At 33.7% G+C, this 13,716-nt stretch overlaps 3 protein-coding genes across 3 annotated transcripts; 1 reads left to right on the top strand and 2 right to left on the bottom strand.

The window, feature by feature from the left end:
• Positions 1 to 1,048: 1,048 nt before the first annotated feature.
• MONOS_4480 (putative radial spoke protein 7) lies at positions 1,049 to 3,454 on the bottom strand. The gene is made up of 5 exons (XM_067874556.1): positions 3,316 to 3,454; positions 2,592 to 3,259; positions 2,267 to 2,447; positions 2,017 to 2,110; positions 1,049 to 1,893 (listed from the first exon to the last, which is right to left on the bottom strand). The coding sequence occupies exons 1-5, from the start codon at positions 3,412 to 3,414 to the stop codon at positions 1,691 to 1,693; spliced, it is 1,245 nt and encodes a 414-aa protein (XP_067719086.1). The 5' UTR covers positions 3,415 to 3,454; the 3' UTR covers positions 1,049 to 1,690.
• A 56-nt stretch (positions 3,455 to 3,510) lies between these two features.
• Positions 3,511 to 4,528, top strand: MONOS_18337 (uncharacterized protein; the record flags this gene model as incomplete). Its single annotated transcript, XM_067871348.1, has 4 exons — positions 3,511 to 3,646; positions 3,741 to 3,906; positions 4,454 to 4,461; positions 4,515 to 4,528. 4 exons carry the CDS (start codon positions 3,511 to 3,513, stop codon positions 4,526 to 4,528), a joined length of 324 nt encoding a protein of 107 aa, XP_067719085.1.
• A 2,990-nt stretch (positions 4,529 to 7,518) lies between these two features.
• MONOS_4481 (MIF4G domain-containing protein) lies at positions 7,519 to 13,654 on the bottom strand (the record flags this gene model as incomplete). The annotated part of the gene is made up of 4 exons (XM_067874557.1): positions 7,519 to 12,820; positions 12,920 to 13,373; positions 13,451 to 13,465; positions 13,609 to 13,654. 4 exons carry the CDS (start codon positions 13,652 to 13,654, stop codon positions 7,519 to 7,521), a joined length of 5,817 nt encoding a protein of 1,938 aa, XP_067719084.1.
• Positions 13,655 to 13,716: the final 62 nt, after the last annotated feature.

Raw genomic sequence — 13,716 nt, 5'->3', positions numbered from 1 at the left:
ATAATGTTGGAAGGCAATTGAAGAATGTGGATTGCCAATTTTTCTAATACTGGCAGTGATGTTGAAATAGTCATAGTTGTCAAAATAATTTCCTTTTTTTGCTCAAAATGGCTGTGCATCGAAGAGCGTAATCCAGATTCAATTTACCCTTATGCTGTTTGATTGTATCATACCTCAAACGACTGGATACTCTTTGTCAGTGTTTCTCATGTCTTTGGCGTATAATTTTTGCATTTATGAAGAAAACAATGATTGTTGCAAGCTTTTTCTGCAATAACATCATAAAAAGTCAACCATTACAATGCAAATAAATGCAAAAAAATTAAAAAAATTGAGAAAAATATGAGAAATTTTTGTTTGGAACAAAATTCATAAAGTGAAATAGTCTGTCCCATAGGGTCAGCTTTTTAATGGGACTTTTTCCTTAATTGGCACTTTTTTTGTTTTCGCTTGCAAAATGTCGAGAAATGAGAAGTAGTTTTCAGCATTTTAAAAATCCTTTTTAACAAATTTTATTCTATTTATTTATTGTTTTCATTTTTATTTTCGTTTTTTACACATCGAGAAATTTCGTTTTTTTGTTAAATTTAATAGTACTTTTTCTAGCCAACCAGGCAACTCAAAAAAAATTGGGTACATGTTTTATATAGCATTTGCTTTGAACTATTAATCTTTTAAATCTTTTTTTTCACAAACACTTTTTTCTTGATTTTTTCGCATTTCAAAATTTCATCAACATGATAACATAAAACTGATTATTTCTTTATTAATATAATGAAATGGCAAAAATAAAAATATGACATGTAAAACAAATGCTTTAACAATGAAGTATTATACCAATAAAATATTAATTGTATCTACTTGTCAAGTATTTAACTTTGTTACAAAGACTTGATCATTGATCATTTTTGGTTTGCGCCATTTGCCGGAAAAAGACAAATAGAAAAAATTAATGTTTCATTTTCGCAACACTTGGTTTTTAAAGTGTTAGTTATTCATATCATATTTTTATTTTTGTCATTTCATTATATTAATAAAGAAATAATCAGTTTTATGTTATCATGTTGATGAAATTTTGAAATGCGAAAAAATCAAGAAAAAAGTGTTTGTGAAAAAAAAGATTTAAAAGATTAATAGTTCAAAGCAAATGCTATATAAAACATGTACCCAATTTTTTTTGAGTTGCCTGGTTGGCTAGAAAAAGTACTATTAAATTTAACAAAAAAACGAAATTTCTCGATGTGTAAAAAACGAAAATAAAAATGAAAACAATAAATAAATAGAATAAAATTTGTTAAAAAGGATTTTTAAAATGCTGAAAACTACTTCTCATTTCTCGACATTTTGCAAGCGAAAACAAAAAAAGTGCCAATTAAGGAAAAAGTCCCATTAAAAAGCTGACCCTATTTCAAATGCAGAAACAAGTACAAATTATTGTATTGTTTGGGACTTTAAAAAACAGCGATGAAGATGAAGATGAAGTTTTGAATTGTATTTTGTGAAGACAGATTAGGAGAATAAATTTGAAGAAAATACTCTAAATTTTCTTCAAAAAAATCTTTCAAAAAGAAAAATTCAAATTGCTAATCAAAAAAGAAAAAAAATTGTGAAATGAATAATAGCATAAAGAAACAACAGATAAATATTGTTTATATTTAATTATAATTTAATTCAAATATTTTTATTAAATTTATTGTTCAGATTCTACAAGATCAAGTGCCAGCCTTGTTTGCATAAAGCAAACATTAACCACATTTTGCACAATTACAATATAAGGTACTCCCTCTTCATCACTCATCGAAGGCAAAGCAAATGATAAAACAGCGCTTTTTTCGCGAGGTGAGAAAGGTAATTGAGAAATAATCTCAGCAATTGTTGTGTATGGTAAATAACCTGAAGAAATCAATCGAAGAAAAAAATGTGAGGAAACAACATTTTTTCAAAATAATTTTGATGATTTGGGGGGAAAAAAATCGTAAACATTTGTGGAAATAATAACAAGTAGATAATACACACCAGTGTCACTTGTATCGACCTTTTTAAATTCTGATAGAAGATGTTCTTGAAGTGCCTCCCTCTCCATTCCAGCAACAGTTGGACCAACTTCCCTCTGTGAATAATAATATCATTAAAATAAATGAAAATTAAAGAATAAAAAAAGTTCGCAATGATATTGCAACAATTATATCATAAAATTAGAATCAAATATGCTTTTTCTCAATGGCAAATAAATTTTTCTCATTTGTTCACTTTCAATAAAGCATACCAAATCTGTTCCTTGTTCAAATTGTGCGACCCAGCCAGCAATGTAGCTAGCAAACGCAACAAAATCAACGTCTACAGTGAGATCAGCCAACACTCCAATGATTGCGTGAGTTTGCAGCTCGGTGAAGCCCAAATCACAGCTGAACAGGATGCTTTCAATGTCTAAAGCGTGTAATTCTTGCCTATAAAAACAGGCGTCAAAAATTAAATTAGTTTAGATCGCGTTAACAGCAAGTTGCATTACAACAACAATAGATTGAACAAAATGTTACCATTTTAGATAAAAAAATAAATCAAATTTTAGCCAAGAAAAAAAGGTCTCATACACTCCTTCAGGTGCTGCTTCTTGAAATGCGCGAATTAAAGCATCTCTGGCACTATCTTTGTCCATTGGAAGAGACAGGAAATTCTCTTCGTGTGAATGGAACAATAGTTCATATAAATTTGATGCCAACTCTGCGTAATCAAATGTTCCATCTGGGTATTGTTGCTCTATATATCCCATTGAAAGATTTATTTCCTTTCTTGTTAATCCAAGTTCCTGATCCTGAAGTGCTTTTCGAATCGCAGCACGTTCAATCTCTCCAGCCCCGCATGCTTGAAACTCTTGTAATTTCAAAGACAATGTTTGTTCGAATTCGTCTCGAATTAAACCATGAATGTGTATTCTTGGTTGCTCTTCTCCATGAATGTTTGGTTGCACCAGATTGGCGGCATCTAAACAAGGAGTCAAAATCTCAAGAAATCCCTGATAGCTGCACGTTCCATCATCATTAATTGACTGTTCAATCAGAGCCATTTGGGAAAGACGTTCTGGTAAATTCAATGATTCATCAAATAGAATGTTTTTGAATTGTTCAAAAGTGACAACTCCAGAATGAGATGAATCTGTTGACTCCAACATTTCTTGAACTTGCTCAGAAATTGCAGCAAAAGGAGAAGTCGATTGATATTCCAAAAGTTCTTTGAAGTACTTTGCTCCAAATGCATAAATCTTCAAATGAATAGCAATTACAAAAATTTTTAAAAATTGAATCAGAATAAACAAACATTGACTGGTTGTTTTCGAAGTACTTCTCTTGCAAAATCTTTCAGCAATTCTGGTAGCCCCTCAGGAATTTTCTGTGCTGTTGCGTATTTGGAAGACATTAAACAGAAAAGAAAAAATTTTAATAACGGTAAAGACACAAATATCACATGCGATCAGTTATGATCAATAAGTAATAATAATTTTAAGAATTTTGAATGTATTTTTCTGGCTTACGTTTTGCTTTTCAAGTATTACAAGGAGTATTTTTTATAAATTTTGCAACGCAAATTGGTACCACTTTCAATCCATTTGAATGGTCTTCTGAAGTCATTGTTATCACTGTTATAAGCTGTATGTTATTATTATATCAATTGAATTGCATTAACAAATTGTGAATTGAATTTTTATGATCTTCAAAAAAAATTGTAATATTTAACACTCATAGCATTTTTTTTGCTTTTGGAATATTTCACATTTTTTGCGTCAATTTTAATGGAAGGGAACAATCTCTTAGCTTTTATTTTGCATGCAGTTAGCATTCTAATGTTTGTTTATTTGCGTACTTGTGCTGGGGGATTTGTTGAGTGGCTGATTTCCTGCATTTTAGGATGGTTTGGTTTTCTTTTATTTTGATATTTTTCCAACAACATTTTTCAAACATTTTTAAACAGCTGGTTTCCATTCTTAATGGATATTATTGTTCTTTTCATAATTTCAACTTCTGAGGAAAAAATGCATTGAATCAACATTACCCGATGAATTTTATTTTGCAAAGGGCAATGGTTGAATTTTTAGCAAATAGGTGTGTTTTATATTTTCTGTGACTTGATTACAAATCGCATTTTTTTTTTTGAAGGCGTGTGCATTAGCATGCATATTCAAATTTAAATCGTTTCTAAAGATTATGTTGAATTATCATTTGGAATTGCAGAATCCTTTGCAAAAGAGTTTCAATAGTCATTTGCAGAATTATAGTTTTTTCAAACATGGAATTCAGAATAAAAATGATGAGGAGAAATGTGACGAATGGATTCTAAGATATCTTCATTCTCCAATAATCATAATTTATGTTGTAAATGGAAATCAAATTTTTACATTTTGTCAATAATTGTTAAAAGTTCTACACTGGAAAAATATTAAAGACTTTAACAAAAATAGCAATAAGGGTATGAATCTCTTCATTGTATTTATTTTGCTCTTAATCTTCTTTAATATTAAGGCTTTACAAGTTAAAAGGACAGATAATGGATGCTTTGCGGAGATTTATGGAAATATTCTATTTTTGGATAACTATATTCAACAAATCCAAAGTGCAAATATACTGATAAATGAAAAGGCATTTTATTTGACTTGATTCAAGTGAAAAATGGTCATTTCAATTAATTTTCAATGCCCTGACATTTGAAGAATAATGCAGAAAGTGATATTATATTATTTATTGAATGATGAATAAAGCTGAGCTTTATTTGCGTATGTTGAAGTTAACGGGGAAATAATCTAATTATTCCACAATTACCATTTCAAAACATCATATCATTGTTTCTAAACAACTTCTTATAAAGAACTATGTTGAAATAAGTTTTACAAATTTAAGTCATATTTTTATTGATTTCTTTTATTTTATATGACGTTTGTTTGTTTCACTCGATGTTGATAATGATGTTACTCTCAATTTTCCAATTCTTGTATTTTTGAAAGCTAAACATGTGTTTTTTATTTTTTTCAATTAGTTAAAGATTGAAATACTCAAGAATAGAAATTACAATGATTGTGGTCTTATTTATTTTTGTGATGTAATACAATTACAAAAATGGAGAGGCATATATTATTAAAAAGAGAATAATCTTCTTTAAAATTTATTTTTTTTTAATCTGACTGAAACGTAGTGAGACGAATTTGGAATAACGAATTTCTTTTTTTATTCTTCTTTTTCAAAATAAATGTGAATTTAAACGGAGTCGTTTTTTCTAATCGCTCTCGTTCTATCATATAATTTTCGATCAAATTCTTTGAAAGAAAAGCCTTAAATAATTTTTTTTATTTCAAGAGTGAAAATAACACTATTTCATTATAATTTGTGTGAAGATAATTGATATGGGTGATACAGTTAATGAAAAAAAAAAAACCGGACAAGATCGATATCTCAAAAACCGCAAGAAAAAAAATTCTGATAATTTTCCTCAAAATATATCTCATCAATGCAAACTCAATTGATTTTCTAATCTTTCAAAATCACTTCTTTTGTGTACAGAGAAAATTGTTTTTGAAAATCTCGGAGAAATAGGATTTTGAGTTTCTCCGAGATTTTTATTAAATTTTTTCACGAGCATAAACGAGGAAGTGATGAAAGTCTTTTGTATCACGCGAGTTTGTATTAATGAGATGTGTTTTGAGGAAAATTGACAGAATTTTTCTTCTTGCGGTTATTGAGATATCGATCTTGTCCCGTATTTTTTGTTCAAACTGTAATTTTTGAAATCATTTCTTTTTCGGAGTGTTGATTCCGTAAAGGTTTTTCTGCTTTAAAAAGGAATAATTCAGGCTTGAGAAAAAAGGAGGAAAATTATTAAAAATTAAAACGTTTGAGATTATATGCATGAAAAATATTTTCTCAGAAATGAGTCACAACTTTTCAGCGATTATTTGTTTGTATTCAACGTGGGAGTTTTTTTTTTTCAGTAATGAAAAATTCAATGATTTGATCCAAACTTTTTCTGCTATCATAACATAAAAAGTCATCTAAAATAATGAAAAAAAAATTACAGATAATTAAAAAAATAGAGAAAAAGAAAAGTAAATATTTCGTGGAACAAAAAATATAAAGCAATATGTTTTGATCCATGTGAATTCTCAAACAGATATTTTTGAGAGAGAAAATAAGGATTAAAAAATTATCACCCACTTATTTTTTTATCAAGTTGATAATTTTGAAAATGTATTTAAATTATCAACTAAAAGTATTTTTTGAAGACAAATTTCTGAAAATTTTTAAAAAGCCAATGTTTGGTTTTAGTTAGAAAAATTATAAATGAAAATTGCTTTGTCATTTGTTTATGTTCTTTTTTTAACATTCGAAGATGTTTTCGAAAGGATCATACTGGTGAAAAACTTATGATTTCAAAAGCAATCACACATTTGAAATTTGATGTTATTTTGATGATAGTGAAATGAATAGTCAAGATTGAAAGTGAAAGAACATGGGAGATTATTTTTGAAATCATATTTTTTCAAAATAAAATTTCGGTTCGAAATTTTAACAAGAACATAAACAAAAGAACACTGAAAAGTGAAAGTTCTTTAAAAAGATATCTTCTTCTTTGTATTAACTTAAGAACTTTGGTTTTTAAACAGAAATGATAGTTTTTGAATTTGAATTCAAAATCTCATCCCAATGATAGACTATCTTTGAAAAAACAATACACCGAAAAAAGTTATGATTTCAAAAATGATCACCCACATTCTTTGATTCAGGAAATTTTTTTGCGAAAAATCACTAATATTTAACCATCAAAATCGAAAAAGACTCCAGTTTTGATTAATATTTTTGTTTCCGTTCACTTCATTATATGAAGAGTGTTATTCTCACAAGACAATGCCGTGTTGAATATTCAAACAAAAACAAATGAGTGGGAATAAATAATCGATATTTTAAAATGTTTTCTAACACATTTTCTTTCTTTCTTTCTTTCTTTTTTATTTTCACATTAAACAAAAGCAAATTAGAAAAAATACTTAGCCATTCAAAATCAGAAAAACAATTGATATGTATTCATTCATTTTATTGCAGTTTTTCCAAAATTTAAGTGAAGTTGTTTTTGAATGACGGAAACATTATCTTGCTTTGATATAATAGTTTCTAGATTTTATTGTGAAACAGAAATATAATAAAAAATTTTGTGGAATTCAATTCTTTCAGTTAAGCAGCATTTATTATTATTTTAATCTTTTTCTTTTCATGCTTCAAAGATTATTTACTATGCAAAAATTTTTTCCGTTTAATCAAAATAGATAACAAGATTTATAAATCGCTCCTTTCATTTGAAACCTGACAATTCACAAAATATTTCAAATGGAATTTGTTTGAATATCTTGGAGAATAAAGTTATACATAAAAAATCTATTTTTTATTCACGATCAAAAATACAGAAAATAGAATTAAAGTATTAAATTAAAGACCAAGAACAAATAGCAAAATAAAAAACAAACAAATACTTTAAATAAAACTAATCAAAGTCGTCATCATCCTCATGTGCTTTTCTATATGCCGTCATTAATTTAACTTTAAATGAATAAAATAGATCATGATCAAAGCTCTTCGATTTTGTAAATTCCATAAACGAATCAATAGACACAATTTCACAATCTTTCAAAACAGTGTAAATAGCATCAAGTGCAGACGAATGTCCTTCAGGTTTATACAACTGCCATGTTATAAATGGTTCACAGACCAACTGATACACAAGTTCTTGATTCTTTGTTGCATCATTATAAAGTTGATAGTCTGAGTACAAATGCTTTGCTAATGAGATCTCAAATTGCGAAATTGATGAAGAAGTTTGCTGCTCTTTATCTTCTTCGGAAACAGCAGAAGTGAAACAAGAAACAAGATATTTGATAAACGGTTGAGCTTCAACCAATACATTTTTTAATCTATTAGCAATCAGCAAATGAGGAACTCCAACATAATCTCCGCTACTTTTCTCCATTTTGTCATCCGAAGTAGCCGATTTTTTCTCCGATTCGTCCAAAGGAGAAAATGCACATGCAAATAACACCATTCTTATAAAAGCTGTTAGGAGTGGCAGGGCAAAAGGTGAAAAGATACTTTGAGACGGCTCTGAAACCCAAGGCTTTTGAGTAAATGGATAAAAGAGAATTGAGGGATCTTCTTTCTTTTCTTTAAACAACATTCTCAGCTGTGCAAAAAGTGACATCTGAGATGCTTCTTTTCCCTTCAATTCTTCTTGGTATAAAGACTTTGCACGTTCAGCAAGGATCAAAGATGCATGATGCGTAATCACAGTTTCCAAAAATGAAACTTTCCATTGCTCAACTTTCATTCCATTTTGTGGGATGAAGTATTTATCAAGGCAATAATTACCTTGTGCAGTGAGTTGTAAAGTCAAGTTTGTAACAAGATTCGGCATTTCTGAATACACAGCCAATGACGAGGCAGATGGTGTTGATGAAGAACTTGACATTTCATATGATGATGCAAGGTCTCTCAATAACGGCAAAGTCTTCAAGCGAAGCGGAGAAGATATGCACCATTTCTGAGATACCTCCTCAAAGCTTGTTTGCAATATTGACAAGAAGTGTGGTCCAGACAATTTCAATCCAGTGTTGAACGAGACAACATCCTCCAATGTGACATAACTTTTGAAAAGTGCATTGCCAAGAACATTTTTGATAATCTCAGACAAAGCAGACATCGATGCAGAAAGAACAGAATGTGCAACCGTCGTTGAAGGTGTAGTCGATGAACTTGCAGAACTACCAGATGGAGTGGTAACAAACAAAGAGACTGGCAGTGGTGGTGTAAGAGATTCATCTAATTGACAAATGGAAAGTGATATTGGCTTAGAAAATGGAATAATCTGATTGTAGTCTTTCAAATGCTTCATAACTTTCCGTTGTCCCTTTTTAACTTCTTCTTTCAAATTCACTTGAGTTGCATCTTGGCTGCTTTTTCCTTTCTTTTCCTTTTTCGCATTAGCATCATTTGCCTTTGCTGCTTCAAGCAATGCGCTCATGTTGGCTTTATTTCTTTCTGCAATCTGCTTCATTTCTGTAAGCTCTAACAACAGAGTGATAAATGAATCCAGAGCATCAGGAAGCATCGCCTCTGTCATCAAAGATTGAGAAAACGTTGTAATCAATGATGAATCAAACGAACGTGGTTTTCCTCCATCTTTCTTTCCAATTCTCTCTTTTGTTTCTGGATGTGTAGCTGCTTCTTCCAGCACACTCACAATCACAGCACGGACAAGTGCTGCACGAGGAACCAGATATTTAACCTTCTTTTTAATAAACTCGAAATGTAGATGATGCGCTTTCTCACCTCCTTGTTCTTTCTTTTTCGCTGCAATTTCTTCAGCAGATAGCTCCTCTCTGATTTCATGGAACATGCTGATAGCTGCTTCAATTGGAACGCTCACAGATTCAATTTCCTTTGACCGATATTTTGACAGAATCAGATGCACTCGATCATTCAGTTGGTTCAGATTATCCACACACATTTCCAACGGTGCCTGACCAATAGGCGTTGGAGATGGTGAAGGAGAAGGTGTTGGGGTGGATATGTCGCTGCTTGTTCGCGTGACAGATGAAGGAGAACGAGAAGCTGTTGCTGAGATGTCGGGAGAGCTTAACGTAGAAGAAGGCTTCGAAGGAGTTGGGGTGCTTGGAACGTCCACATCCTCCTGAAGAGTTCCAGCAATTTCTGGTGTGGGCTTCGAGATTTGAAGAGGCTGAGTTGAAAATTGAGCAGCTTTTCCTTGCATGTCGACAAGTTTAACTGTTGGCTCTTCTGTCTGCTGTTGTGGGCTTGTATTGGCATTTGCAGATGTTTGTGCTGCTTTCTTGTTGCCCTTCAATTTCTTCTCCTTCCAGTTCGATGATCCTTCATTGTCTTTCTTCGCTTTTCCTCCTTGTGCTTTGCTCTTTGGATTTGGAGCAGCAGAGGCATTTGCATTTGCATTTGCATTTTGCTTCGATTTGTCTCCTTCAGTTTTTGCCTTCTTTCCATTTTGAGAAGAAGCTGAATTTGCGTTTGCGTTCTCTTTTGAAGTTGTTGAATTATTAGCACTCTTTGATGAAGATGAACTTGAGTTTTGAGGAGAGTAAGTAAATTGTCCCGAAGAATAACTGGACGAGGCAGGTGACTGTATTATTTTCTTTGGTTGAGCTGTTGGTTGGAAATGCTTTGAACCAGCGTTTGGAGACGATGGTGTGTATTGATTCGGACTTGAGCTTGAAGACTTTCCTCCGTGAGAATCATAACTGTTGTGAGTGCTGCTTTCAAGTGATCCCATTGAAGGAATTCCGCCTGTTGGGCTGTTTCCTGGCTTGGGTGATGGAGTGTACACGGTTGCAAACTGCTGATTGGATGAAAGTGCGGGTGAAGAATATGCTCTGAATGCAGGTGAAGGAGAAGAACTTTGTGATGTTGTTGAGGAGCCAAGTGGAGAAGGTGTGGTTGATGTTGACGGAGCAACAGGAGATTGGCTGGCAGATGGGATTGCCTGATAGATCCTGCGGTATGGTGTAAATGAGTTTCCTTCAAACATATCAATGATATCCATAAGAGGGAATTTCACAACATTCGTCAATTTGCCCCCAGCAATAATTTTCTTAATAAATTCTACATTGTCTTTCATAAGAGGCGGACGAGCTTTCATGATTGATGCACCAACAGCCTTCAAAAACACTGCCAATGCTTCCATATCCTCCAAATTTGGGTTTTCAGGTGTTGTCCTAGCTTTCAACTTTTCCATACACATCATTCCGACTTTGTAATTCAAAAGAGAGTTGTTGATCAGTTCAGCCACAAACACCATGTTTCCTTTCACTCTCAATCTGTATAGAACTTTCCTCTCTTCAATCTCATCTGGTGTCAGTGTGTTCTCCTCCTCTTCAGTCAAATGGAATTTGTTATCCTTTTTGAACTGTTCCTCACATCGCATCAAAATAAGCCGTCTAAACACATCTTCTCTGGATATTCCAGCTGCTGTGGCTGGGGTTGGAGCTGGTGAAGGAACAGGGGATGGAGAAGGAATAGGCGACGAAGAAGGCGATGGTGATGGTGACTTTCCAGGAAGTGGAGTTGTGGTCTTTTCCACCCAGTTTTGCCCCAAACGAGACTCGGCCTCACTGATTCTCAAGCACAGCTCAGCATACAGAGGCACATACTTTGACTCATACACAGCCTTGTCATAGAGTGAGTCAATGACTTCGATCAAAGTCTGTCTGTCTGTCAGCTCAAGGAAAAGATCAGGCAAAAGCGCTTCAAAGTTGGCTGGTGCAACTCTGTTCAAAACAGACAATGCTTTCCCTGCGTGGTTCTCTTTTGGATGGCTTTCTTTTGCATGGCTCTTTGGCTTCCAAGCAGCATCTGTACGGTTGGGAAGAGAAGACTTGCTCTTTCTCTCTCTCTCAGAGCGAGTGGAGGAGCTAGACGATGAAGATGATGATGAAGCAGAAGCAGAAGCTGAGGAAGAGGACGATACAGCACCCGATGTTGAGGACGCAGAAGCAGATGCACTTGCAGAGCTGCTTGAGCTGGCAGAGTTCGAAGACGACGAGAAACTTGCTGAAGAATAAGAATTTCGCTGGCCAAATCCTCCTCTCTTGCTTCCTCTGCCATAGCGCATTCTGTCTTCATATCTCCCTCCGCCTGATCCGCCCATTCCGCCTTTGTCTCCATCACCTCCAACTCTGTCTTGAATGTGCTTCAGATAGACTTTGTCATAATCATCTGGAACAGTCGTGAAATATGGCTCAAAGTTCAGCATAAACATGTACGAATACAGCTGAGTGCTTTCATCAGTGTTATTCACCAGCTTGTCCATCGTTGACAGATCTTGCGGAGTCTGTGAATGTGCTTGGCCTGTTCGAATGAACTCCATACGCACTTCAATCTCACGTGCACGTGCAGGAATGCTTGCCATCTGCTGATCTTTCGTGAACAAACCACATATTTCTGCTTCAGCAGACTCTTCTTCCCCTTCATTTGATCCTGATGGACCATCTGCTCCTTCTTCTTTTTCTGCTTTATCTGCCATTGATGTTTCAGCAGCGTTAATTGCATGGGGCTTAATAACAGCTGTTTTTGATGCCTTTGCGTTGGATCCTTTCTCATTTCCATCATTTGCAGCGCTTTCTTCATCTTCCTCAGCTGAAGACAAAACACCAAGGCGATCTGCAGTGATTGGAGGTGCAGAAACCAATTTGTACATTTGTGTGTCTGATTGGCTTGTTGAAACTGGTGAAGAATAGCTGTTGTCGAATGCTGCAGCATTGAGTTTTTGCGTGTCAAACGCAAATTGGTCGGTTGATTGAAGAATAAATGGAGATGGAGATGAAGCTGGATATACAGATAACTCTGGAGAGTCAACAGGAGATTCAGAAAGCACTGGAGAATTTATATTGTTAACCGAAGGTTTAAAGATAGGTGCTGATTTAGGTGTGAATGAAGGAACTGAAGAAGATAAACGGTTCGAATGTGATTGCGCTGAAAATTCTTTGAATCCCTTTTTAACTATATTTTGCAAAGTGTTTGGAACTTCTGATGAAGAAACCGAAACAGAAGCAGAAGAAGATGACGAAGAATCAAATGCACCGTCGCTTGGCTTCAACGGATAAGGCTGTGCAATGGACGCATTTCCAGAGTTGAGGGGAAGTGGCTTGACTGCGGCATCTGCTGGTGCTGATGCGTTGGTTTGAGCTGCAACAGGTATTGACGTTGATGTGATGTTTGAAGATGAAGTTGTTGAAGATGTGTTTGATGATGAAGCAGATGGAACGCTGGTTTTTTTTTTTGGATTGAATACTTTGAAGCCTTTGTCTTTCACTTTTTCCAATGCATGAGTAACTGTATCATTTGTAAAAAGAGAAGGCCCTGACCCTGACTTTGAAGAAAATATTGAAGATGCTAAATCTGTATTTCCTGCCATTGGAAGAAGAGCAGGAGCTGCACCCTGAAGTGGACGTGAAGGATTCACAGAAAATGAGGGCACTGAAGATGCAACAAGTGACTGACCTGCATTATGAGCAAGAATGGAATGGGGTGGAGTTGAAAGAATTGGAGCTTTACTTACTGGAGCGCTATCTGCAGGATTTTGTGTTTTTGTTGGCAAAAGTGGGCTAGACAAAGAAGTCGAAGAGGATGTCTCTTGATCATGAGATGATGTTTGTTGAGAATTTTGTTGGCCGACAGTATTTTTTGTGTGTCCAATTGACGATGGCAAACAACGAGGCTTAAATGGCTTTGATGTAACTTTGAGCCTTGTTTGTTGTGATTGTTCTTTTTCAGGCGTTTCATTAGGTTTATCTGTTTTATTTGGATTGTTATGAACTGCTGAAAATTTTGTAATAAAATATAATTTTACAAATAAACAAAACTGTTAAAAATTAATTCAGTTTTTCGTAAAATACCTTGAGCTGACAGATCTAAAGTTTAACAGTTACATTGAAAGTTTTTTAAAATTTAAATCGTTCATTTTAAACAAAAGGATCAATTCGTAAAAATCAAATGTTATGAAATAAAATCAAAAAAACGATATAAAAATTTGTTCAAAACAATAACAGCAAACTCATTTGCGGTACAAAGGTGCTGGCTTTATGAGCATCGATTGACATATAGTTTGCACAATTTTTAGGGGTATCAAATCAAAGAATAATTAAGAGGAAAGAAAAAGGCA

The sequence above is a fragment of the Monocercomonoides exilis genome, assembly GCF_001643675.1.
Source record: "Monocercomonoides exilis strain PA203 chromosome Unknown scaffold66-335014, whole genome shotgun sequence".
Lineage (NCBI taxonomy): Eukaryota > Preaxostyla > Oxymonadida > Polymastigidae > Monocercomonoides > Monocercomonoides exilis.
Note: the sequence above shows the minus strand (reverse complement) of the source record. Positions and strands in the feature narration are given on the sequence as shown.